Source organism: Saccostrea echinata, unplaced genomic scaffold (genome assembly GCF_033153115.1).
Source record: "Saccostrea echinata isolate AGI-Se365-2 ecotype Australia unplaced genomic scaffold, CSIRO_AGI_Sech_v1 ptg000004l, whole genome shotgun sequence".
Taxonomy (NCBI): domain Eukaryota; kingdom Metazoa; phylum Mollusca; class Bivalvia; order Ostreida; family Ostreidae; genus Saccostrea; species Saccostrea echinata.
In genome coordinates, this window is record NW_026889753.1 from 6,102,552 (window position 1) to 6,129,880 (window position 27,329).

Consider the following 27,329-nt stretch of genomic DNA (forward strand, 5'->3'; position numbering starts at 1 on the left):
ACTTCTCTGACCTCTTATATGATACATAAATGACAGTTCTGTGTTATTTTCAATAAAAACATAATACGCTCCTGTTTATTGTCAAATTCAAACGAGCTCCGCTTGTATGAGATGAAACTGTAAACAATTTTAACATCCTACCACTATCAGTCCTACACATGTGTTTGGTTGCGAGATCTGGAAAGCAAACGAAAGCAATGAAAAGAAAATAGATGCATTTCAGAAACAATAATAGAAACCATGAAAATAAAACACAACAGAAAATTTCAAATGAAGAATTCTACAAGAAAACAAGCATGAGCACCACCAAATCAGTACAAACACTACAAAAAAGCATGTAATAATGGATAGGATAAATTTCAAAAGTGTAAGACACCAGGATATGTTTAACATCTTTAACAAGAAAGGACAAATGGGTGAAGGAAGACCAAAACGTCTTTGGAGAGAATGGCAAACTTAAGGGTGATCGATCATACATTATGGGTAAAAGGAATGATGTGGAGCAAGAACGATGACCAACGACAAAGGGAAACTAACGAATGCACAGATTCGTGTGTGCCAAGGAACATAATGACAGGACTACATTCCACAAAACAGGGAAGAATATGCTGGTATATCACAACAATAACATACAATGATTTCGTTTTAATTTCAACAGAACAACAATATGAGATGATAAGAACAGGTTTTAAAATCTGCGCATAAGAAATCTTTTATACATGACTTTCCGAAGCAATCTGTCTATCCGGCCAATTTCAGTCTCTTCCACTGGCCGCTCGCCTTTCATGTAGGACTTCAGCAACAATTTATGCTTCTGCTGTGCTGCCATCAGTTCACTAGAATGTAGAGCAGAAGCGCACAATTTTACTTTGTCTTTATACTGTAATAAAAGGCATTTTTTAAAAGTCATCTTAGGTAAGGAAATGCATTGTGCAATGTGTTCTTACGTGAAAAGATTTGCCTATTTTATTTATAACAATCTATCTATATATATTAAATTCCAGTTATCTCTTTACCCAAAGTCGATTTCGCCGTCTCCATCTTTGTCCATTACATCAATTAGTCTATTTAAAGATTTCTTGTTCATGGGAATATTTACTTGCTGAAAAAAAAAAATAACAAATTCTGAAGGAAAGACATTCCTTGTAAGACACCAGGAAGATTGTTTGTTATCGAGCTTTCGATTCTTCTCTCAAACAAAGATTGAATGATAAACTTTTCCTTAAAATAATATTCTGAGATGGTACTACAACATACAGCGAGTCCTTTGGAAAATTCCTCCCTGTCGAGAGATCCACTGTTGTCTGTATCAAGCTGTTTAAACATGTCTAGCAACCGAAAGTTTTGTAACCGCGCATACTCAAATAAAACCAGCAGAGGATCTTCATTGAGGAGGTCTTCTTCTTCCGGTTCTTGGTCAGCGCTGGCCAATGATTGACGATCAGTAGCCCACACCATGCCATATATGACTGTGAATGGTTTTCTGACCTCCTGAAGCTTTTTGTAGAGGTTTTCAAATGTATCCATCACCGGTGTATCCTGTAGGATACAATAGATAAATGTTAATCGACAGCTAAACGATAATTGATACTATAAATAAGGTGAATCTAAAACAATTGTCTAAAAAAATTGTTAAAAACTACTATTACACTGAATGATGACACCACACCCTCTAGTGTAGCAACAGTCAACATTACTTGACGACTGGTGATATTCAAAAAATGTTGACTGTGCACATTTTATGTGCGTACAGTTCATCATTATTTAAAATAAATACATATTCATAGTTAGGGGTAAGATTGAAAATTTTCAAATCTCGCAAATCACTGTCAATCCTGGCTGCCGCTCAATTTTCTTGGAGGAAGATTTTCATTATTACCATCAACTACATGCAATATTTATATATCTACACATTCATGAACCTTTCAAATGAATTTACCTCATTTAAACAAAAGTCTAGATCCCATTTTGGGAGTACTTTTTTTCAAAACTAAAATTAACAGATTTTGTAATTGATTGAAAATATATCCGTTCAGTTAGTATTATTGAATGCCTTTAAAGTTCACACCAAATATTTAATTCTATCAAATTCTATCTGAAATTATATTCATTGGAAATTCTATTATAATGATCATACACCGAAAATATATGAAAATTATATCAGTGTTTACTTACCCCAAGGTCTAACACCTCCAATGCTATGCTTGGGGTGTTCTCTATACTTTCAAGAATTTTGTAAGCACCCGGTGGATATATCTGATTTTGAGCTATCTAAACACAAGATAAACACAAAATAACTGTCAATCTTTAAAAATGAATCTTGCAGAAGTAGATAATTAAGATTAAAAAAAATTACAAAATCGAGTAATGGCTGATAAATTTAGTTTGAAATGATAAATATTGTATTTACTCTGAGCACTTTTAAGGTTGAATTCTTTTTAAGTCCATTCACTAAGATTTGAATACATCCATCTGACAGTCTGTTACAACTTAAATTTAGCTCCAGGAGTGTGGTGTTAATTTCCAATGCTTTAGATAAAGTGAGAGCACCACGGATATGAAAACCATTCCATGAAATGTCAAGTTTTTCTAAATGTCGGTTTATCTGAAAGAAAAATCCGATATCAAAATTTTTAGCAAAAATTATGTTTATGATTTAAAAAAATGAATGTCAATGATTCAGTTTACCTGTAAAGCAGACCCTATTGCCATTGCACCACGCATGCGTAAATGATTCCAACTAAGATCAAGTACTCGAAGAAAGTCGTTGTTACCTGAAATATATCAAGGGGAAGTACTTCTAAAACTGTGATTATTTCACAGTACATGTACTAGTAACAATTTAATCCAATTTCTCAATGTGCAGTTTGAAAAAAAATGTAGGAATTCATGACTTGCTTACCTAAGCCATCAGCGAAAATTTCTCCTCCAACTTCTTGAAACTTATTGTGACTCAAGTATAGCTCCCTCAAAGCATGATTTTCCTGAATATGAATTATTATGGTCATATAAAATCGCTTTTTAAGTAGTAATAAATTGACATTTCAGCTTTCATACGAACTTTTAACGAATTTTAATTACATCTTACATCAAGCATATCTTTAAAATATTTTGCGTCATCCTCATAAAAACCATTCCCTGAAAAAAAATATTTTTTAACAAAACTATATTTTCAAAATCATACAGGTGCATTGCATGTTTCTTTTTCACAATCCATAAAGGTACAAACAGCTGTGGACTTAACCTAAATATTGTTGTTTATTGTGATTATACTGCAGTTTATATCAATTCAGCATTTTTCAAGTAAAATTACTCTTGTTTTACAAGCATATTGCCTATTAAAATATATTACATATAACAAATGGTATATACTTAACTAAAAAGTACCTTTCAAATCGAGACGACGAACATAATTATTTTTACGTAGAGCTTCACAAATAACTCGAGCACCCTCACTTCCAATATTGTTTTCAACTATTCGCTGTAAAAAAAAAAAAAAGATTGACTTTTTTCTTTTGAAAATTAATGTTAAACTTCATATTAAAAATATGTCATATAAAGCGTGATTAAGGATTTCTAGAACAAGTTCTCCTTTAACTTAAGTGACACCCTTACTATTTCTGTGAGGAATTCATTTCGGGATATTGCATCTGAAAAACATCTAGCACCATAACCACCAAGCTCATTGCTTTCCAGAACAAGAGTTTCAATTGTCGTATTGCGCTACAATGTAAAATTTGTATATGAATTTTGTGAAACGTAAAAAAAAACTTTAATTATGTTTAAAGTATATTTTGTACGTCTTATACACTGTATCTATATTTTTTGATAGCGGTAGTATATTAATCATATCAATGATGATAATAACACTTAACATTTTATCATTATACAAAAAGAGAAAATATAAAGATAATAATATAAATCCGTTGGTACTATGATAAAATACAAGTTGCGTAGAAGTAGTTACCAATAATCCTATTGCACAAGCCTTTGATTCTTTCTTCTTTAGAATGACCCCTACAATGGCCAGTTTCTCGGTATCTAACGCTTTATACACTGCTTTGATGGGCGTCAGTCTCATTTCTTTACACGCCTCCATGTACATTTTCTGGCTGACATCTTCATCCTCAGATTCGGTAGCCGATAGATCGCTGTCAGCTACAACGAATTAAGCTATTTTCTCACATCATGTTAGTTTTTCAAAGCTGCATATCAAACGGCAAAGATTTAAATCATGCTATTCTCAGCTGTCTTAGTATGTGATTACAAGCAGTAAAAACAATATATTTTGGTGATTTTCCTTCTTATATATAAAGAACTTAACTTTCGACATCTTTTTAATGATTATATTTTATTGACAATTCTTATTAACATATTTTATTTACAACATGTCAATGGAATTGGACAGAAGCTTTAATAACTTATGTGGTCCCCCAACTTTTAATTGCTGATTTTCGCAGGAATACTTTTTGACTTAACATGAAAGTCCAAATGAATTAAAATCTACTTCTTCATACCGTCAAAATCAAAGTCCTCGACATCTTCAATTTTTATCTTTTGTTTCCGCTTTTGTAGTAATTCCGCTTCCTTTTTCCGTTCTTCTTCAATCCGAATTTGTTCCATTTCCTGTTGGACCTGAAGGTCTATTTCCGCTTTTCTAATTCTGGTAACTTTGTTTGGAGGTTGTTTGGAGGGTGTAGACGAGACGGAGGGTACAGAAGAATTACTGGAGAGTCGGTACCTTGCCGCCATTCCCAGGGAGGTGGATTTCAATGTCCGGCGGGCCTCCCTCTTTGCCGGTGGTGTGACCATCTATTGAAAATAGATTAATAGAAGCTAGTGCCAAAACACTTGTTCATGTGGTACATGTTGATTAATGAAAGTCTTTGAGACTTTCAGTCTTTGAGAATTATTGATTATTTAAAAAAAAAAATTAAATACAATTTAAATTTATTTTGTATAATGATCAATGGGCAAAGCAAATACTTTTATTTTTGTGGTGGCTAACTATTCAGTATGTTAAAATTCAAACAATTGGATTGGTCATTTAAACTGTTGAGAATTGGCTTAATGTTGAGCAGTTCATATCGTAAATCGACATTTGAAACTTAAAACGGAGAGTTTACGACCAAAATACATTATGCAATCCCAAAAATAGTCCACTTAAGGGATTAAAAAAGCACTTTAAGTACCCAGTGTTTCATTTTGTAAAAAGTACATTTGAATAAAGCATCTATATACTTTGTAATGACTTTCATATTTACTAGACAATACAAAATGAAACAAGTACAAATGATGATAAGACATCAATTTAATTTTCATTTATGATGTTAAATATCAGAAAATTATGAGCCATTCATTGAGACTGGCTTTTCAGACACACTTCTAATTACATGCAAGTTGAAGTACACTGTAATTTTTAACTGTTTCAGCGTAATGGTACAAAATGAATAAAATTCTTCTGTTCAGTTTATAATAAGGAAGCAAATTTTCCAGCCTTAGAAAAAACACATAACCTAAGAAATTTGGTGCTATAAATATGTCATTCTGTTTTGATGGGTAAGTGAAAACTTTTCTATCAAATGTACAATCACCCAACATGCAGATTCAAAACAGAAAATAAAATACAACTGTACTTCTATTTACTCTAGAACTGGTTGCCATGTAGACAGAATAATCTGCAATTGAAAATCTTTGATTTTCAACTGTTAAAAAAAAAACTTAGTTTAGCTTACTTTTGTTATTTTGTTCCCTATTACCCATGTGATCTGGATCCATGCGCCTACATTTTTATAAACATTAGCAAGTGGAGTGCATGACTGAGTTTTAACACATTGACACTACTCACCCTGAAGATTTTTTCGCCCATGCTTGGGCTCTCGCTTCTCTGTACATCCATTGTGTATTGTGCGTCTAGCTTAAAACATCGCTATTTGGAGTTTACACAGGGACGAACACTTAAAAATGCACATCTTTCCATACATTAATTAATCAATGGCCTTTTTCGTGTCCCGAAAACCTAGGGCTGTTGAACATTTTACGGATCCAATCTTAATCGGATTATTGCAATTGAAATTGGTGTTCGGGTTAAAGGATTAAAAGTAATTAATAAAAATGGGTGTAAATATTCGATACATTAATCCAAAGAGCGATGTAAAATGTATAGATTTTGTCCAATTAAGCGGGTTAGACAGTTGTCAGACGTGTAACTGATCATTTAAACATATGCTCTATTAACATCTTGTTCGATCTTGTTTTTTTCTAAATTAAGAAAAAAAAAAGATTTTAAAAATTTTATATAAATGAGTGCACATGAAAAAAACCCACATCGTTCTCTGATTTGAGAGCAGTTGAATGTAGGTGTAAATCTATGGAGTTGATTTTTTTAAACAGCATGAACTTTTGCAATCAATATCTACACACAAATCATGTATTCAGTATATAAAATTTCCTTTTTTTTAAAAGTTGAAACGTAAGCGTTGAAAAGTATAACGCGAGAAAGTTTATGTACCATATGTCTAGCCAATAGGAGGCAGTTTATGTAAGATGAAGACATGTATGATATATATAGCCAACAGTGGGCAGTTTGTGTAAGATATGTCTAGCTAACAGGAGACAGTTTTTTTGTAAGCTATATATAGCCAACAAAGATAGTTTTATAATATATATCTAGCCAACTGGAGACAGCTTTATAAGATACTAATATGTCTAGCCAAGAGGAGACAGTTTTATAAGATATTTATAGCAAACAGGAGGCAGTGTAAGATATGTTTAGCAAATATGAGGCAGTTACGTTAGACAATACGGAAAATTAAAACGACACGCTTTTTGGCGGAGCTCTATTTTTAAGTAAGTAAATGGCATAATTTTATTTTTGAGAAAAAAAATATATTATATGTTTAAAGTTCATAAAAATTTTGTGTATTCAATGAGAAAAATAAAAAAAAGAATCGAGTCATCTTTTATCTATAAATGCTATAAAGCCTCGCAAGATTGTCCAGATTAGTAAAGTTTCCGGCAATACTTGGATCTTTTTTCAACATCAAGTCTAAAATGAATACATGACAAACTCATTTCCTACTTCAGATTAAACATTAATAAACGACTCATGCAATTGTATTTAAGTTTTATATATGTGTGAAATGAAAACAAATATAAAGGACAACTGCACGTACTTAAGAATATGCGAAATTTGCGACAAAATAAACTTTCAAAAGAAGCATTTTTCTTTTTATTGCAAGAATGGTCAACATCCAATCTACAACTTGTAATTAATAAAAGCATGTATTTACAAAGTTCGAATCTGTTTTCAAAGGCAGGGGTCATCACAATTTCTTGAATCTCCGTGTGATAATGAGGACGCCCACTTTTTTACTGACATTATACATAGTCAGCGCATGTTTGTCTATTGTTCTTCGTTTAACAGTAGTTGTATATTTGCATTAATTATAATGTGTCAAAAGGACATTAATAAACAAACATGCACTCATGGTTAAAAAGAGGAAAAACTGCTTCTTCTTACATTCGCTCTCTGTGTTGTAATCAAGCATTGTGACATGTTGAATATTATAATTCACCACGTGATTTCTTACCTCAGGTAACTTTGTGAATACGAAATTCCGTCACATGACTAAGGTAGCATGTTTTGGGGTAACTAGGACATTGTGTTCGAACACGTAAAGGCATCTGGCATTGATATAAATCTGCTTTAATTACATCGACGTGCTCATATTGTTAACTTGGTTTTTTAAAACCTTTGTCAGAAGTGAATATGTGCCATACAGAATGGAGAGGGAGATTGGAAAGAGTGATCACATTCTTTTTTTCAAACATGTCATTGTTATTTATCAAGTCTAATTTTAGACCCATTCTTACAATGTTAGCTCCACCTCTCATGCATATCTAATGTTCAATCAAGGGCAGGTAAGTTTAAATTCACTATATTTGGAAAGCAGTAAGGACAAAAAAAACATTGAATCATTTTATTGAATCACAGTCTAAAATCATTTTGAGTTTTAAATTTGGTTCCAAATTGACAGGATTCTTTCAAAAAACATACAAAAGTGAAATAAGGTTAAGATAAAAAAAAAAGCAACAGAAGCAACCGAAAAAGACCCAAAAAACAGGTGTTAAGTGCAGTCATCCTTTTACTGACATGATGTTCAAAAAATTTTGTTTTTTTAAAAAGATACATGAATAACTGCTGTAAGTGTATTAAGTAAACAGGTCTGATTGTGGCGGAAGAAATGATTGTTGTGAATTTTAAGGCTCTGTTCTACGACTTTGAACCTTTCGTCTTATGACAGTAGAGGGGGTTACCAGTACATGTATATGAAATCTGAAGACAACGAACAGTAATGGAACACAAAGTCCGTTAGAACGATCCGAATCTGGAGAAGAACAAACACAGATCTCTAAAAACATTGGAGTGATATCAGATGCCATGGAGAAACATGAAACAAAGACACACTGTACCTAAAAATACACTTTTATGACACAACATTCGTATCTTTCCGAGAAACTTCTGAAGTCGATTTAGTAAAGTTTCATTTCACAAAAGTGATTTAAATGCCACTATTTGTTATGTTCTGTGTAGCGTAGTGGTAAGCTTTTTAGTCTCGGAGAAAAAAAATCTTAGCACACTTCTAGTTACTGTCTTAAGAATGTACTTAAGTCTTTCTTAAGCATGGTCATGGAGTAAAGTACCCTTTATGTTATGACCCTCTGGTCCCAAGAGACTACAAAGATGGTGTCAATGAGAAATTCCAGCATCTTAATAGCATTGATTAATTTCAGGGTTTGTATGTATAATCAGAATTGTTTTAAAAACTAATTTTGTAGTTGATCAGTCAGAAGACATGAAAATGCAAATAATTTAAGCAATTTTTTTTTATATAAACAAAGCTTCGTTTTAGAATCTCATAACGAAGATGGATTTCATATAAGAAATGTTTTCCAAAACAATTCTCATGGTAATAATTTTAAAGTTAATATTATTTTTTATAATATTATAACCAAGTAAGGTGTATATATTTTAAAGAATACTCCAACAGTTAAATACTCTATGCGACGTTCAGTCTTAATAAAAAAAAATCATGTATAATATTTCTTTATTAAAATTTCAAATAACTAAAAACATGTACACCAGTAGCACATGTAGCACTGTCATATCATTTTAACCACTACTAAAGTATTTAAATAACAACAAAATAAAATTTTGCGTAAGCAAAGCGAGAAATCTACGAATTCATTCATCTTTCACTTCATGTGTCTTTATTCTCGCCATTTTTCTCTTTCGGTAAATTCAAAGCAGTGTACTTTTTAAGAAAAACTCCCTTGTCTTCAAACCATGTGAGAAGTTCTTGGTGTACTTGACCAATGTCACTTTGTAAAAATACCCGCTCTCCCTTATCCATCAGCTTCCTTACTCGTAAATTATGTTCCTTCTGCGCAATCATTAATTCACTAAAAAAAAAAAACAACAACAACAACACATTCAACAGATATCTATGAAAATTGTCTTGCTACCTTAAAGTGAAAAAGAGGACTTTAATCATGTATAATTTTACAAATGGTTTTATTTTTAATAAGTTTTTTCGCAAAAAAAGTTTTTATTTGGAAAACTAGTAATTTAGAAACGCTTAAGATTTTTGTCTCCAACGTAAGGCTGCTTTTAATCAGATCAAATGACTAATATTTCTTGCATGTTTTCTGCAAAATTTGAATTTAGAAAGTGGGGAAAAAAATCGAGTTACTCACGAGAAGTTTATTTCGCCGTCTAAATTAATATCAATTCTTTTTATTATGACGTCCAAATCACGCAATCTGACTGGGATCTTGCTGAACTGTAATATATCAAGAAGTATTCGATATATAATTTATTTAAATTTCTTACTAAATCATGCTAAATGGTCTTATATGAAGAACAGATTGCAATTTAAGTATGGTCCATATATTAAGCTAATCGAAATTAAACCATGGCTGAATAGTGTGTTTAATGATACTGGCAGATGTTTATATCTAAACATGAGCATATACAGATAAAATGCGGGGAAAGTACCAAATATATGGGAATTAAATACCTGTACACCTTCTTTAAACTCATCCCACGTGACAGAATGGCTACCATCTGTGTCAAAAGTGATAAATAAGTCTAGGACATCTATTTCTTTCATCCTGATAAATTCAAACATAATATTGACGGGGTCTCCCCGAATATACATGGTGGGATCTTCGTCTTCAGAGACTGGCTTTAGACAGACTTTGCCATAGGTGGCGTGTAGATCGCGACTCTTCTGGAAGGAAACCAAAGTAGTCACAAAGTCCATGTCAACTGGTTGTAACTATAAAAAAAAAGAAAGTAAAGAAAACTTTAGTAGAAATATAAACATTATTAAATAAACATCTTTATTTTCCAAACAACAGATTTTATGCAAATTATGTACATCAATTTCTTGGGATCTTTTCAACAAAGCCATACTTACACCAAAGTCGATATACTTGATGTGTGGGATATATTTCATGCTATGTAGTACAAGTAATGGTCCCTGAGCTGTTAGAGGATTGTTTCCGATCTAGTAGATACAAAATACTAAATCTGATTATGATTCAGTGGAAGGAACTTTACAATAAAACAAATAATAGCGAAAAGTAACACAAATTAGTTTTAATCAATACTATAGGGTGGGATAATCTACATAGTAATACTAAATAGTAATACTTTTGACTACAAAGAGAAATATCTGATTTTATCAACCCTCCAATATGTTTTTTTTAATGCATGTACCACTGAAACCACAAACCCTAAGAATCTCAAGGGACGAATTTCGTTTCAATCCTTCCATAAGCTTACTGACAGCCATTACACCAATTCTGTTACTGCTTATGTCTAAGTCTGCCAAAGTGTTGTTTTTCTCCAGACCATGTGCCAGACCATGACAACCAACAATATCAAAGCCATTCCAGGATACATTCAGGATTTTGATCGTTGAATTTCTCTGTCAAGATTATATTGGATGAAAGAATTTTTTTCATTTTTGAATTTCAACTTTTGAAGAAAAAATTGTTTTGATCATTCAAACGTCAGATTCTATCGATATCACACATAGTTTTTATAGTTATATATAAAAAAAAATTTCACTTAATTCAAAATGTTTACCTGTAAACCAAGACCTATTGCGTGTGCTCCCTTTCCTCGAATATGGTTCCAACTAAGATTTAGTATCTTAATCGTGTCATTACAACCTGACATGAAATAAAAAATTGCTTTTAGTTTTACTAAATATTTCTTTCTTCAAATTTAGAAAAAGAATCCTACTAAAGATAAAATTTAATTAAAATTCTTATCTAAATATTTTACATGTGTATATATATTTTAAAAATCTTTATGTTTTAACATTCAATTGGAATCATAATATTGTTTTAAAAATACGAATTGATAGAATATCCTAATAAATTCATAAAAATTCTGGTTATAGCTAGTAGTCATTGTGGAATTAATAATACAATGTTGATCATTGTAATCGAACTTTAAGTATCGCTAATCATTCTAAAATACCTAAGGCATTGCCAATCATTGCAAACTTACCTAAAGCATTGTCAATCATTGTAAGCTTACCTGAGGCACCGCCTATCACTGCAAATAACCTAAGGCACTGTCTCTTACTGTAAGCTTCCCTAAGGCACTGTCTTTCAGGGCAATATCAACTTGCATGTAAATCACTGCCTTTAAGGGTAAACTTACTTAGGATTCTGCCTATACTAGTTAGTTAGAACAATACTTAAGTCACTATCTTTTCAGTGTTAATTTATACCTAAGGCACTGCCTATCAGTTTGAACGTACGTATGTCAATATCTTTCTGCGCTAACTTACCTAAGGCACTGCCTATGACCACGCCGCTTTCCACGGAGAAATTGTTGTGGCTAAGATTGAGCTCATGAACAATGTTGTCACCCTTGCAAAAAATTATTTTTAAAATTTAAAGCACAAAAAATGTATGAAATGCATAATTTATAAAACAATGCATACTTATAAATGTGTCATACAATCTAAAAATAACCTACGTGTAAAATCTCAGAAATATAGACAGCATCGGTATCCTCAAACTGATTATCTACCAAAAAGAAAATATAAATGATGTAGCAAAACAATAACTGTGTCCTCAACTGATAAACTAAAACAAACAAATTATACCTTTAAACCTCCTTCCACTCCCCGACACTTTGATTAAAAGTCTGATCAAAACTTTCAAGATTATCTTCCCAATTGTGACACGATTGCGGTGTTTTTCTTTGAAGTTTGCTGTTCTGTATTAGCAATACAGAACGGAAATACGGTGGGCGGAGCTACTTTCCGTTCTGTATTAGCTCTGTATACTGTCTTGTATTAGCCAACTGTTCTGTATCTAAAATACAGCACGGTCTAAAAATAAATCTGATTCAATTTATCAAAAGCACGTACAAATAGTAAATGCTGATTTTTTTCCTATTATAATTCCTTAGGAATGTAAAATGTCAAAATTTCTCAATCACTTTTAAAAAAATTATTTCACACAGAATCTACACGTTATTTCGATCCAAACGAAAAGGAAAAGTCGCAATTATGGAAAACATCCTATGTTGGAGAAATTCCTGAAAATCTGTTTGCTTTCCCTGCTTTTTGTGTCCCCTTCAAAATAGTAAAGCCAATGGGTTCGCGGATGCAGCATACATTACGTGAAATTCGCACTCCCCCTCCCCCCATTTTCCACTCTTCTCGTGTAAACTCAATGAAGTCTATTTTTTCAGGATTTTTTTTTAATTTCATCTTAAATCCTTATCGCTGACGACTGCCGCACATCTCTTTCACTTCGTTTTTAATGTCGCATTTCAATTAGATACAAATTTGGGGTGGATGAGTGCGTAGCACGAGTCTCCACCCCAAATTTGTATCTACGATACAGAATCTATCGAGTTCTCTAAATGATTTGTGACACGATCAATCAAAAAGAAAAAAGCACCGCCCACTTCATACCCGTGCAGCATCCAAACTTTCGCCAGAGTTCGTTTGTGCTTTCTGTAGATGAGGCCTCGACGGGGAGTATACATCCGCAGTATATATATATTTTCACGGACAACGTAAGATTTAGTCAGATTAGTTTTGACAACGGGGTAGATGTAACAGACTCGAAGTCAGTCTTAATTGATAAGGTGTACGATTTAACCTTGTTGTAAATGGAGATTGATCCGAATTTATTTCAGGGGTCTTAAAATCTCAGTTAACTATAGATACACATACAGGCGATACAGACAGTTTTTCGATGGACTTCGATCATATGTTACGGATTTTTATTTTCTACGATACAGTACCTGTCTCGTTCTCTAAATAATACTTAGAAAACATATTTATTCCAATGAAAAAAACCACATATACCATTATCACATGCATACGTCTCCCAAGTGATTCATGCGCAAGAACATGTTCTTTGTATGAACAATTTCGAAAACGAGGCAGGCTATGATTGACAAAAATATGAAGATTGAAGAATATCAACAATCTCGTTTAAAGTAAGAATTTCGCATTCTATGGTCTATACAATGACTCCGTTTGTAAATACAATCTGTCGTTAGGTCGAATGTTGACTGACGCTTTTCACAAAGTGTTAAGTCATTATTTTTACACTGAATTGTCTACGTATTTTTCCGTTTGCCCGATCATGACTTAGAGCACATGGAGGGTGTGACCGGTTGACAAGGGATGATTACTGTAGATTCCTTATTTTTCGCGAGTACTTACTGTCGCGAAATGGTTCTTAAACGTCAAATCGCGAGAACAAAAATTCACGAATGGACGGTTGATCAAGAGATTTTAGATTGATTTCAGCACCATAAAAATAAAAGCTAGTAATTTTATTTCGCGTGTGGTGCTTCTCGCGAAAGTACTTATTATTGGAAATTATTTCCCTCGCGTATTAGGAATCTGCAGTACTAATCCTACTCCCACCTCTGTTTACAGAGGTCTGTGTTGATCAGCTCAAAGATTGTATTGTTTATGTGGATTTTTTGAGAATGATAACTGTAAGTTAACTTAACATTTCATTTATTCATTAATGAAATTATAAATAAAATTCAATGAATTTTAAGGTTTCAGATGATTAGATGATTCTTAATGAGTCTATTCTATATCCATTCATCTATCCATCCTGTGATAAGTTATATTTGTTAACAAGGTTACTTGAACGATCATAGAATTTACGAAACGCTGACATTAAAAAAGGCTGATGAAATCCCTGTAACATGAACTTATTTGTCAGTAGCCCGCCTCGGTTTAAAAATTAATCGTACTTAGAGCATGCTCTTGAGTATTGAATAAGTTTATAGACGTAAACACTATATGCAAGTGATTAATAAGGAAGGAAGACGATGGAAAAGCTGAAGTCATCTCGTTTATGATACAATATAGATGTTAGTTGGCCCTAATCGTCTATAGTCAGGAAAACATCTAAATAAAAAACGGATGTGGCAGACTCTGTAATGTCCTTTATTTCAGGTTCACTGGGATATATCGAGTCGACATGAATGAAGATTAACTATTTTGAATTGATAAAACGTCGTCCATATATCTGAATGTCAAGTTGAAGGCAAAAACAAGTGTTTTCTTCTTCTCATGTAGAAGTATAATTGAATAAATTCTGCTTCATACGAATATATTTACATTTGCTGTGATTTTCTACTAAGCCAACTGTGAAATTGATTTGAAAGTCATTTTTGTGTATACTCACGCGTAGAAATATACACGGTGAAACTCGCGCTAAAGTGACGTCACAATGAGACTACAGAGACGTAAATAAAAAATTAACGATATAGGGCAGCAAGAAATTCAAATATTGAGTATATTATTGTTGCTTTTAAATTTGTAAAATGTAAATATAATGAATGTTTTTCAGTTTAGTGTGAATTATTGGTGTGTAAATCACACAGACTTGCACGTAGGCATATTTTTCGTGAAGCGCTAGCGCGTTTCATGAAATATGCCTACGTGACAAGTCTGTGTGATTTACACACCAATAACTCACACAAAACTTAAAATCATTCCTTAAATAAAAACAAGTCGGCTAATAAAGGAGCACAGTTATTGCCTATCGAAATTCCAACATTTTCTCGGAAGATCTGATCTCCGAAGATTACATACATGTTGTCAATGAGGAGCTCAAGCATCCTTTTTTTTAATCAACTTCAAAGTACTTTTTTGTAGAATCAGAGTGATTTTTAACAAAGTAATTTTGTTGATGACCAATCACAAGATAGGAAAAATTATGCGTTCATTTTTTTTTTATTGAAGAAGCAGTTGTTTAAGATAGCAAAAACTTTAGAAAGTGTAGAAAAGCTGTACGTTTTGATGTCATTGACTTTAGAAAAAAATTGATGATTTTAAATTTTCTGAAAGTTCTTTGGAGTTTTTGAAAATCCATATCTGATTTTCACCGCTTCTTAAATATGCTGTATCATAGTACGTCTGAAGTTTCTTCTTAAAGCGGTTAATATTTTTGTAAAGAGCAAAGAAAGGGGCTTGGTACAGAATTTGTCAGAACTTGCAATGTATCTTTGTAAGGATTTCATATGAATAAATGTATATCAATATCTCGTTACTTTTCACTACCTGAAGTTGGATAAGGGCATAAAAGATCTACTGATCCTAGAGAAAGTAAATTCGTATCGTCAATATCTCTATCTGAATAGATGCTGACTTCATATATAGACAAGTTATAAGAGTTTGCTAAAGTTTAATTTATATACTCACTTGAGAGATTAATTGATTTAATGTGATGGTTTGAATGGAAGAGGCGGACAATCCACCGTAATCCCTCCGTTCCAAGTTTGTTGCCGCTTAAATTCTGCAATACAAACACAGAAAAAGCGGTGGAATACACGACATTTCACTTTTCTTAAGTATGTGATTTCAGTGGCGACTCTAATGAACTTACGACTTCTGTAATATTAGTTTTCCTATGTAGTAGATCGAACATATACTGGGCACCGTACAACCCTATCTGACAGCCTTCTAGATCCAACGACTGGATACGTGAATTCCTCTGTAAAATAATAAATTAATCAAATATGATGAGTTGAGAAAATGTAAAAACAAAACAAAATTACTCATATTAAACCTTGACTGATCCAGAATAAAACCATTGTTCTTAAAAAATTTTGTTAGGTATGGAGAAGGAAGTCTAAGTTTTTTTCTTCATTTTAATTTTACACCTAAATAATTTGATGCAAAGTACACAGGCGTGGTTCAAACATAAAGTAATAAAATACTCGTACAAGTAAAGCGATTGCACAGGACTTGATGGCGTTTTTTGGAAGAAGCTGAAACCTCAGAGACATATTTCTTTCTCCAAGCTGGCGTAAAAAGACCGATAGAGGTACAACTCCACAATGCTTGCATGCCCGGAGATAGTCCTTCCGACTGACATCACTGCTACTTTGGTATCTACGCAGAGCTACATTCAATTCAGTTTTGTAATTTTCAGCTGAAAAGGAAAAATATTTTTAGAGTTTTGTTTTGTTTTATTTTGTTTGTTTTTTTTTTTAACTTAATTAAATATGATTTATCCATACATAATATATGAGCTGTCGGTTACTTACAATAATGAAATTTAAAAAAAAAACTACCAAAATATACAAAAAATATTCATTTAATGCAATTTTATCAAAAATCATTGTTTACAACTCAGTAATTGAATAGTACGAAATAAAAACTCAATCAAATATGCCACATTATCTTTTTTCTTAACTTCCGAGTAAATACTAGTTTGTTTGTTTGTTTTGTTTTTGTTTTTTTAAACTTAACATTTCTTTCTTTTCATTTACATTCATATGTAAAAATTATTTGTTATACCCTTATATAAATTTCACAACATATAAAACATATCTATCTGAGCGTTAAATTCTTTAACTCCAACGTGATGAAAGTGCCCAAAGTAAATGGTATTTCATATGAAGATGAACCCTGATTTCATCAGTACATTTCAAGTTTATTAATACTTATTACTATAAAAATTATATTTGCAAGTACAGGATATAACAAGGCAGCTATAGATTCTTTTTTTTTAATTCTTTATTTAATACACAATCTGTGTATACAATACAAAGTTTAACATTTTTACAGGCTGTGGTTTTTAAGAGAGAGAGAGAGTTGGCATGTTATCACATACATGTATTTCATTTAATACATGAATAAGACTGATTCTTATAACAGATTAAAAAAACAATTGATTCCATTGATTCCAGTTGGTGTCAAATACCTCTTTGTCTCCATTTTTGTATAATAAATATTTTTGAGTTTCAAAGAGAAGTTTAATATGTGAAGTTGCAGGTCTAACATTAAATTTTTTCCCTAAACATCTCATTGTGTAAATATAGTATTTTATCCACAAGGCCAATAAGTTATGAATATCTTTGCTTTTTCCTAGAAACCCCAAAATAAATCTTTGCTTTGTGAATGAAAGTTGCAGCCCTGTCTTTTGCTCACAATATACTTCAAAATTGTTCAGAAAAGTCTGTACATTATCACATTCCCATAGAACATGTATTATTGTTTCTTCTTCCACATTGCAAAAAGAACATAATTTATCATCTCTTTTCCTAATTTTATATAGATAGGAGTTTGTACCAAGTATTTTATTTAAAATTCTATATTGAAACCATTGAAGTTTACTATTTTTTGTAATTTCAAAAGGAAGTTTAAAAATCATCTTCCATTCATTTTTCCCCAAATCAAAAATATCATTCCATATTGTTCATCTTTAACATTAATTATTTCATAAAACTGTTTTGCTTTCTTACACTTTGAAAGAATATGACTGCTAGACAAAATTAATGGGTTTGGTAATTTTGCAGTAATGTCATTTATGTTCATTGCTTTCATCCATGCTTTTACAGCATGTATTATACCTGCAAACTCTAAGAAATTGAGCTTAACATTTGGATATATATCACAAAAACCCTCATAACTGTAAAAGAAACCATTTTCATCTATAAGATCATTTATAAATCTAATATTCAGGTCATACATATTCTTATATATTATATATTCAGCTATAGATTTTTGTTATATTCAGGTCCAATAAACCATACATTGCCCTCATACTCGGTATATATATATATATATATATATATATATATATATATATATATATATATATATATATATATATATATATATATATATATATATATATATATATATATATATTATAATTTTTTATTAGGTTTACTAGGTTTTTTTTTTTTTGTTTAGATTAGATCTGATCTATTAGTAAAATTAGTATTAAATATTTGTGGTTCTTGTTCTTTTCTCAATTAATCGGATTAATTTAGAGCTTAAATCGATTTCTTATTATGACTATAATACCAATGCCTTTTAAATTTTAAATATCTTTAAACATTTTTCTTTTATATACATGTATATATATATATATAAACATTTAATTTGATAAATTATCGTCAATTATCTTTAAGTCAATAAACCGGATTGTTAGGGAACAAAATCTTACAATTAAGAGAACATTTTCAATACTGTAATGGTAAGGGGGGAGGGGGGTAAGAATGTAAAATACTCAGTATATTTACAATGTTCGACAGAGTCAGTTGATGTACATGTACATGTTCATGAAATAGTTTCCGTCACCAATGTTTGAAACAAAACATGACTACTAGAAATATGTAAACATGTTATATATAACGTATAAATAGATCATTAATCCAAGGAATTAATACATATTCCAAGAAAAGAATGTATATCATTTAATTTTAAGTGTTTAAATTTATCTCATACTTTTGTAAAACTCTAATATATTCAAGTTCAACAAATCTTTTTATTTTGGCCTTACCTTCCACATCGATATCATTGTCCTTTTCGAAGAATTCTGTAATGAACGCCCGTCTTGCTGACTGCGACATCAGTAATGGTTTTCTCCCTCGTATCGCAACATTTCAGAGACCTTTTTTTTTAAATAGAGCCTTTGATATTTGCTCACGGTATAAAATTATACAATGATTGCTCAGTTTTACAGACTGAAATTATAACATTATTAAATCTTGTATTTCCTCTATATTCCCACAGTTGTTTAAAAAAAAAGACTTCACACAAGCTCCTCGGAGTTCAATTTGTAGCCGAGTGGGTCGTAGATAAACCTTTTCTAGTAGAGATTTTAGCTTTGTTTTTGTTTCAATATGACCAGCTGGGTTTATCAATGATGGCATCTCCGAAAGTACAGGTCACAAACCAGATTAAACCTTGTAATTCATAATCCGGATTATTTTTTTTTTCTTGTGTCTTGGCGTACCTTCTATTTGTTAGAAGTTAAAAGTTTGGAAAATTATATATTAATCTTATTTGTTAGACATTGCATGTAGTTCCACGTGCATTTAATTATAAGTTCCTAAACCAGTTAAACAGAGGTTTGTTTTTTTTTTTTTTTTACATGAGTACAATTCTCTTCTTAAGCTTCTAGTTATGAATATATGCAGCTTTCGGTGACAGAATGAATAAAAATTAATACAAAAATAAATATAATTCAATTTTCTCAGTTTTAACATTGGATTCATGTAGATACCAGTATTATTTCACTAACAACCATTGGACAAATTTTAGAGATACATTTATTGTTTCATAACAACCTAATATCTGAAATATATAATCACATGTAGAACTTTTACATATTGTCTTTCTTTAAGTATCATTTGAAAACATATCATTTCTCTTGACTTTATCTATACAATTTAATCTGATCTTAATTCAAAGCATTTTATAGTAGAAAACGAATTAACAAGAGAAATTTTCAAAATTGTAATTACCTTAGCAATAACTAATCATCGAAGATTGCATTGAGATCCATGAAGACAAGCGATTTTTTAAAAATAAAAGTTCAAATATTAAGAATATCAAAAAAGCCGAGGTGGAAATATGTATTAAAGCATTAGAAAAATATAACAATCGAAAAATGATTTTTTTTTTTTACCCTATAGATCTTTTTTTTAAAAAAAAAGATTTTTATTGAAAATAGAGGGTGATAACTCTTCAAGAACAGGTCAAGGTCACAAAAATTTAGGATACTTTCCATTCTTGCATACGGATAACAAAAAACTTGGAATTATGTCTAAATATACATGTACTGAGTGTTCAATCCATTCATAACTGTTAAGCATTCAATTTCATTGAATCTGAGGCTACTATGGGTTGAATACCTTAATCTGAATTTGCCACTTAGTGATTTAACAGGTCTTAAATATAAGTACTTCATTACTGACTATTTACAAAATCGGAGGTTAGAATTTTTAACTTATAATTGCGATCAATATTTAACGACTTTGTATCACGAAAGTTATATAAAAAGAAGTGCTAACGAACTAAATATAAATAATTTGAAACCAGAGATGAAAGAGATTTAAAATCTTGTTAATGAGATAATGACGTTTGAAATGTTTAAAACTTTAATTAAATTATGATTCAACCAGGCAGTTTATTATGTAATCTTACTCTTCAATGTCAGGGCACGATTGATTTCACAATTACTTATATTTAATAGTCTCCTACAGGTAAAACCAGAGAACCAAAACTTGTTTAACCTTCGTTTGTAAGAACCCTCACTGCTCAATGGTCCCGAGTGTGAATTACAGATCTAAGTTTCGGCATACGGTGGCGTCTCAATATGAGTGAAAGCTAATACCAATATGTTTCCTCAGGTGACCTAATGAAAAGGCTTAGGTCATTATTTATGTTACATCTTACAGTGTAGCTACTGTGTACAGTACTAGAATGTTGGATTTGCAAAATTCTCAAATTCAAAGTATCAAGATTGATCGATTGATTGATTGTATATTGTTAAACGTCCCATTCGAGAATATTTCACTCATATAGAGACGTCTCCGCATGCCGATGAAGGCCTTCAAATTTAGACCTATACTCCTCACTCAGGGCCATTGAGCAGTGAGGGTTCTTTCTTGTGCCAACGCCTACTGTGACGCGGGACCTCGGTTTTTAGTCACTTTTGTGCGCTTGGCGAAGGGATCAATCAGAGGACTAAGTTTTTATAACTTGTGTCCAATCCCTTTGACACATTGTCAATAAAATATGTTCAAAACAAACAAAAAAAACAACAATCAGTTTAAGTCTTAGGTTTTAAGTGTTAGGTTTTAAGTCTTAGGTTTGACGCGGCGCAGCGAACGAGAATCGAACCCGGGACTCCCGATCACGAAGCTAGCTCGCTGCCACTATGCTATCGTGACCGGTTCAAAGTATCAAGAATCAAACTGTTTGAATTATGCATTTGAGTAGCTAGGGGGTATCACTCGATTCAAATGTCTTTTGAATATAAAACAACCTTGCTTGTCAATACCTAAAAGCATAGCAGTAACCACTAATGATAAAAAAAAAATCATCTCATGATATATCACCCATGGATGACTTTTGATCCATTTATTATATAATTGAATCTATAATTAACTATCATGTTCATCACTATATAACGCCTACTAATGACACAAATTGTGTTCATTTATTGTGACAATTATGTCATTCATCAATAATACGAATGTGTTTTAAATAAATAAACATTGTTACAGTAAACTGATGACAAATAATACTAATAAATCATTAATGAATATCTATTAAATCATCTATTAATACTACAGTATATCATTATAGATGACATTTGATCATTAGTGGTTACTGCCATGAAAACATTACCAATATACTTATAACTTATAAAAGAAGACGTATAAGATAAGTTGTACTGAGGTGAAATAAGAGGACTACAAAATCTAACACCAGAATTTTTACGCAACTTTTCCTAGACGTACCATACATGTACACACCTAAAAGTTAAAAAATATAGATGTTTTAAAGTATCCATGTAGATTCAAATGAATATAAAGACTTGCAGTATCGGCAAAATAAATAAATGAATAAAAAAGAAAGAACAATAATGATACAGAAAGATGTATGATGGACAGAAAGATAGCATAAAATAATTAGTTCTGGAGAGTGAAAGGAAGGTCAATCTGTTTTTTCTGTGATTTTGTAACCAGGTGGGTTGCCTTTCCCTGCCATACAGTAGGCGTCCTCGTCCATTACAGTAGGATCCCTCAGGATGGAGTATAATTCTGTCTGGTAACCGTAACTTGCGTATCCGTAAGGGAACAATCGCAGGTCTGTACGGATGGTGGAAGAGTTGGACTTCAGGTACATAGAGCTTGTATTCGGTGATTTATCATCATCTTCGAGGATGTAACATCGGCATAAACGTATGTTGTCGTTAATATTTCTACAGAAAGTCTCGTCGGACATGTAGCTTGAAGGAATGGTTCTGTAAGAATATCCGTTAGATGAATCTAGTTTGACATCTCGTACGTACGTTACTGTAATGGATGGACGACTCCATTGAGCTTTGATGAAAAAAAGAGAAAGTGGATTAGTTTCAAGTTCACTGATTTTGATTCCTCGTAATATGACAAACGATAACACATATATTGAATAAAACGAATATGAAGCCATCACAAAAATAAATTCGAAGATACATGTATTTGCATCAGTTATCTCAAGTGTGGACCACGTTTTTTTTTATACTTACGTTTAACACGCAGTTTGAACCGATCATTTTTCTTAAGGCAATAAAATAGATCTATGGTATATCGTCAATATTATAAAATCGGTGACAATGAATTCTCACTTACACAAAAGGATTTGAATTTAATAATGGTAATGTGGTAAACGTAATCTATCCAGGACAATTAAAGTTATAATACATGTATCTGAATTTGAATTTTTAAACGTTATTTAGTCTGTTCCCAGTAAAGGATATTTTTATGCTCTCGTAATAATTGATTGATTGTATATATGTTGTTTAACGTCCCATTCGAAAATTTTTCACTCATATAGAAACGTCACCTTATGCCGGTGAAGAGCTTCAAATTTAGACCTATACTCGGCAATCAGGGCCATTGAACAGTGAGGCTTCTTTATCGTGCCAATGCCTACGGTGACACGGGATCTCGGTTTTTCAGGTCTCATCCGAAAGACCCGGAACTTTCACATCTAATGCCTGGAGCTTGGGGAAGGAACAGTCACTACCTATGTTTACGTCTTAGGTTTGACGCGGCGAACGAGAAACGAACCCGAGCCTCCCGATCACGAAGCGAATGCCCTACCACTAGGCTACCGTGACCGGTGCGCTTGGCGAAGGAACAGTCACTACTTATGTTTACGTCTTAGGTTTGAATATAAACCACTAGGCTACCTTGACCGGTACTCTCGTAATGAAAGATTCAGAGGCATATTCTTTTTGGTCTGTCCGTCTGCTTGTCTGCAAAAACTTTAACCTTGGCCATAATTTTTGACACTTGTTGCTAAGGCTTTCTTTTTTATAAAGAAACGAATTTGGGGATATAATTTATACGAAAGTGGAAACTTTGAATTGAGATTTTTTTTTACTAGAACAATCGAAACAAGTAATTTTAAGGTTAATGAAACAAATATCTTTCTTCTCAACATTATGTGAATTGAAATTGTTTATAATTCTTGCTCTATATAGTATGATTTGAAGTTGTTGGTAATAAAACTTTATAAAACATACCTTTTGTAGTTACAGAAAAATGGAGTCTTCCAAAGGTTGATAAGACAGTAGGGCCAAAATATTTCCACTTACTGGGTTTGCTGTCTTTGAGCGGAAGTGTTTGTTTGTATGATCGAATTTTACGCCCCGAGGAAATTATAATTTCCCTGAAAAAAAAAAAGTTTTCAAATTTAATAATTACTGTAATGCTGCATAAAAATAACGACCGAGAGTTTCATTGTAGGGTGTTTTGGACAGTGATTACATTTTTCCGCCGAGTTTTTGTGTCCGGTAGATGACGTATAATTTCTTTTTTGAAACATCTGCATGTATTATAATGAAAATCATCCTCATAAAATGTTTCAGTTTAGTACTGCTTTGTGCTAAGGAACTTTTGTCTTCAGCGAAAACCCCACTCATTGTACTTTGTTGTTATGAAAACTTTTTAGAGGTTTTCATCTTTGGGAAAAAGACCTTTTCGTTTGTCTACGGTTTCTTCTTTTTACTATAAGGTTTTCTTAATCGAAATAAAGACTTCTCTTATTCTGATTTTAATGTCAGAGTCTTCTGATACTGCAGTTTAAAGTCTTTCACAAAGCACAAGGTATGGTAACAGCCGAATTCGGCGTCTTAATTGATATAAAAATAAAAAAAATTCAAATTGTGAAAGTGTGTAGTTAAGAATTTTAAATGATGCTTATTTTAAAACCAGCACTTATTTTGATTGAAAGCATACAAGGAGGCCCCAAGAGGGTGCCAAAGTAGGACTTTCACCGAATGTTCACAATTCTGGTGGAATTCTGTCAGATTTGAGATACTTTTCAACTCGGGAAACTAAGCTTGCCTTTCTGAGATTCATATACACATGTTGCATCTGATACTAATGAAATATATAAATTTGGTTGATAGAAAAGCTTGTGCTCTGTGTTTTCAGAAACAAAATGTGCTTTAAAATTAATGAAAATTTGTATAAAAATGAAAATATTCGGAAATAGAGATATTTTGTTACCTTCTTCCTGTGACCTTTGTGTATCCAATAAATTAGAATTAATACCTATTTTGTAACAAGGATGACAACAGGTTTTGATGATGAACTACCATAATAGCATTGTTGTTAGAAACATCGATATCAAAAATCAATGGCCAAAAAGTGGTCTTACCCTATCTCGTCTCTAAATGAAATTGCTGAATCTTAAATTATCGATGTTTTCATCATGTCACAATTTTGCAAAAATATTTAGGGCATATTATCCAATGCACCTAAAGTCCTTAACTTACAATCAAGATATGATGTCAAACTGCTTTTAAAGTAACTATCATTTTCTCTTTGAAGATAATTTGTCCTCTAAAAAATTATTTTCAAAAAGATATTTAGATGTTTGACTATGAGTAAAAACGAGTAGATTTAGCAATTCGTAACAATAAGCGCTAGATAAGGATTTTTAGGTCACCTGAGTCACTCAGGTGACCTATTGCTATCCGTTTTCGTCCGTCGTCATGCGTTAACATTTGAACATTTTTAGCTTCTTCTCTGAAACCGCTCAACCAATTTCAACCAAATTTGGCATGTAGCATTTATGGGTAATGGGGAACAAAAATTATGAATTTCATGGTCCCTGCCCCCCTGGGGCTTGAGGGGTGGGGCTAAAACCACCAAAATTATTGCAATCTTTAAAAATCTTCTTCTTTACTCCTGGACATCAAGCAGTCAAACTGTTGGCATGATTGTAATAAGCATTGAGTTCTCTAACAAAATTGTGAAATTCATGGCCCCAGGGTCAGGGGTTCTGGTGCTAGGGCGGGGCTATTTAGATCATATAGTAAAAGTGCATTATTTCTTTGAGAATCTTCTTCTCTGCTCCTGGGTATTAAATAAACTAACCAAGTACATAGTTATAATAAGCAAGAGTGCCTCTTCAAAAATTGTGAATTTCATGGCCCCTGGGTCAGGGGTTCTGGTGTTAGGGCGGGGCTCTATTGATTATATAGTGAAAATGCATCAATTCTTTGAAAATCTTCTTTTTTGCTCCTGGGTATTAGATAAAGTAATTAAGTACATAGTTATGATGAGCAAGAGTGCGACTTCCAAAATTGTGAATTTCATGGCCCCTGGGTCAGGGGTTCTAGTGTTAGGGCGGGGCTCTATTGATTATATAGTGAAAATGCATTAATTCATTGAAAATCTTCATCTCCGCTCCTCGATATCAAATAAAGTAACTAAGTACATAGTTATGATGAGCAAGAGTGTCTCTTCCAAAATTGTGAATTTCATGGCCCCTGGGTCAGGGGTTCTAGTGTTAGGGCGGGGCTCTATTGATTATATACTGAAAATGCATTAAATCTATGAAAATCTTCATCTCTGCTCCTGGGTATTAAATAAAGTAACTAAGTACATAGTTATGATGAGCAGGAGTGCCTATTCCAAAACTATGAATTTCTTGGCCCCTGGGTCAGGGGCTCTGGTGTTAGGGCGGGGCTCTATTGATTATATAGTGAAAATGCATTAATTCATTGAAAATCTTCATCTCCGCTCCTCGATATCAAATAAAGTAACTAAGTACATAGTTATGATGAGCAAGAGTGTCTCTTCCAAAATTGTGAATTTCATGGCCCCTGGGTCAGGGGTTCTAGTGTTAGGGCGGGGCTCTATTGATTATATACTGAAAATGCATTAAATCTATGAAAATCTTCATCTCTGCTCCTGGGTATTAAATAAAGTAACTAAGTACATAGTTATGATGAGCAGGAGTGCCTATTCCAAAACTATGAATTTCTTGGCCCCTGGGTCAGGGGCTCTGGTGTTAGGGCGGGGCTCTATTGATTATATAGTGAAAATGCATTAATTCATTGAAAATCTTCTTCTCTGCTCCTGGGTATTAAAGAAAGAAACTAAGTAAATAGTTATGATGAGCAAGAGTGCCTCTTCCAAAATTGTGAATTTCATGGCCCCTGGGTCAGGGGTTCTGGTGTTTGGGCAGGGCTCTATTGACTATATAGTGAAAATGCATTACTTCTTTGAAAATCTTCTTCTCTGCTCCTGGATATTAAATAAACTAAGTTCATAGTTATGATGAGCATAGTTGCTTCTTCCAAAATTGTGAGTTCATGGCCCTTGGTCAGATGTTCTGGTGTAAGGGTGGGGCTTATTTTATTTAATAATATAGTGAAAATGCATTTCCGTGAAAAGCTATGCTTCTGGGCATATGCGAGGCAAACCGAGTAAAATTTTTAATGGGCAAATGTATTTTTACCAGAATTTTGAACAACCTGGACCATTTAATAAAGTGTTCTGGTCCTGGCCAGGGCTCTATTAATTTAAAATTGTATTCTGCTGAGCAAAGTTATTCCCCTTTGCCATTCACCTTTGATAATTAATCAATGTAAACAATGTATTTGAAAGGTTAATAGAATAAGAGAATTATGCACGAATATTTATTGTGTAATACAAAAAGTACTTTCATATTTTTAATGATCAGGTAGACTTGGAAATAATAGATGAATAAAAACAAGACAAAAATAACTTATCTTTTTAAATGCTCTTCAAAGGCCAAGAGAGGCCAATGTGAGAAGTAATAATATGGGTTTATAAAATATACATTTTGTTAATAGTCTGCATGGTAATAGTGATAAATAGAGGACAGATAGATGCTAGACCAATCATTTTGTTGATGCTAATCATACTATTTTTCTTGCTTTTGGGCAGCAAAGCTTCATTTATCAGTTTATGGATCCTC

The 27,329-nt window shown here is 32.4% G+C and overlaps 2 protein-coding genes across 2 annotated transcripts in view; both read right to left on the reverse strand.

Annotated features, from left to right (window-relative positions):
* Window positions 1–688: 688 nt before the first annotated feature.
* On the reverse strand, window positions 689–5,899 carry LOC133179081 (leucine-rich repeat-containing protein 74B-like). The gene is made up of 13 exons (XM_061313808.1): window positions 5,849–5,899; window positions 4,518–4,812; window positions 3,968–4,158; window positions 3,616–3,723; window positions 3,388–3,481; window positions 3,089–3,138; window positions 2,903–2,984; window positions 2,689–2,774; window positions 2,411–2,605; window positions 2,176–2,271; window positions 1,258–1,539; window positions 1,017–1,102; window positions 689–836 (listed from the first exon to the last, which is right to left on the reverse strand). The coding sequence occupies exons 1-13, from the start codon at window positions 5,897–5,899 to the stop codon at window positions 689–691; spliced, it is 1,764 nt and encodes a 587-aa protein (XP_061169792.1).
* Window positions 5,900–9,093: 3,194 nt separating this feature from the next.
* Window positions 9,094–27,329, reverse strand: part of LOC133179085 (leucine-rich repeat-containing protein 74B-like) — a 33,944-nt gene continuing 15,708 nt past the window's right edge. The window contains exons 3-13 of the mRNA XM_061313815.1: window positions 16,304–16,512; window positions 15,964–16,071; window positions 15,780–15,873; window positions 12,065–12,114; window positions 11,874–11,955; window positions 11,159–11,244; window positions 10,803–10,997; window positions 10,485–10,574; window positions 10,083–10,343; window positions 9,760–9,845; window positions 9,094–9,465 (exon numbers count right to left, since the gene is read on the reverse strand). Coding sequence (XP_061169799.1) covers window positions 9,264–9,465; window positions 9,760–9,845; window positions 10,083–10,343; window positions 10,485–10,574; window positions 10,803–10,997; window positions 11,159–11,244; window positions 11,874–11,955; window positions 12,065–12,114; window positions 15,780–15,873; window positions 15,964–16,071; window positions 16,304–16,512 — 1,463 coding nt within the window. The 3' untranslated portion in view covers window positions 9,094–9,263. The remainder of the gene's footprint in view (window positions 9,466–9,759; window positions 9,846–10,082; window positions 10,344–10,484; window positions 10,575–10,802; window positions 10,998–11,158; window positions 11,245–11,873; window positions 11,956–12,064; window positions 12,115–15,779; window positions 15,874–15,963; window positions 16,072–16,303; window positions 16,513–27,329) is intronic.

Bases quoted from the DNA above. Each gene is read 5' to 3' on its own strand.
- LOC133179081 (XM_061313808.1), bottom strand. From the start codon at position 5,899: ATGGATGTACAGAGAAGCGAGAGCCCAAGCATGGGCGAAAAAATCTTC. The intron at 4,813-5,848 runs GTGAGTAGTGTC...TATTTTCAATAG, and splicing joins TGGGCGAAAAAATCTTCAGG to ATGGTCACACCACCGGCAAA. The intron at 2,985-3,088 runs GTAAGATGTAAT...ATTCATATTCAG, and splicing joins ATTTTAAAGATATGCTTGAT to GAAAATCATGCTTTGAGGGA.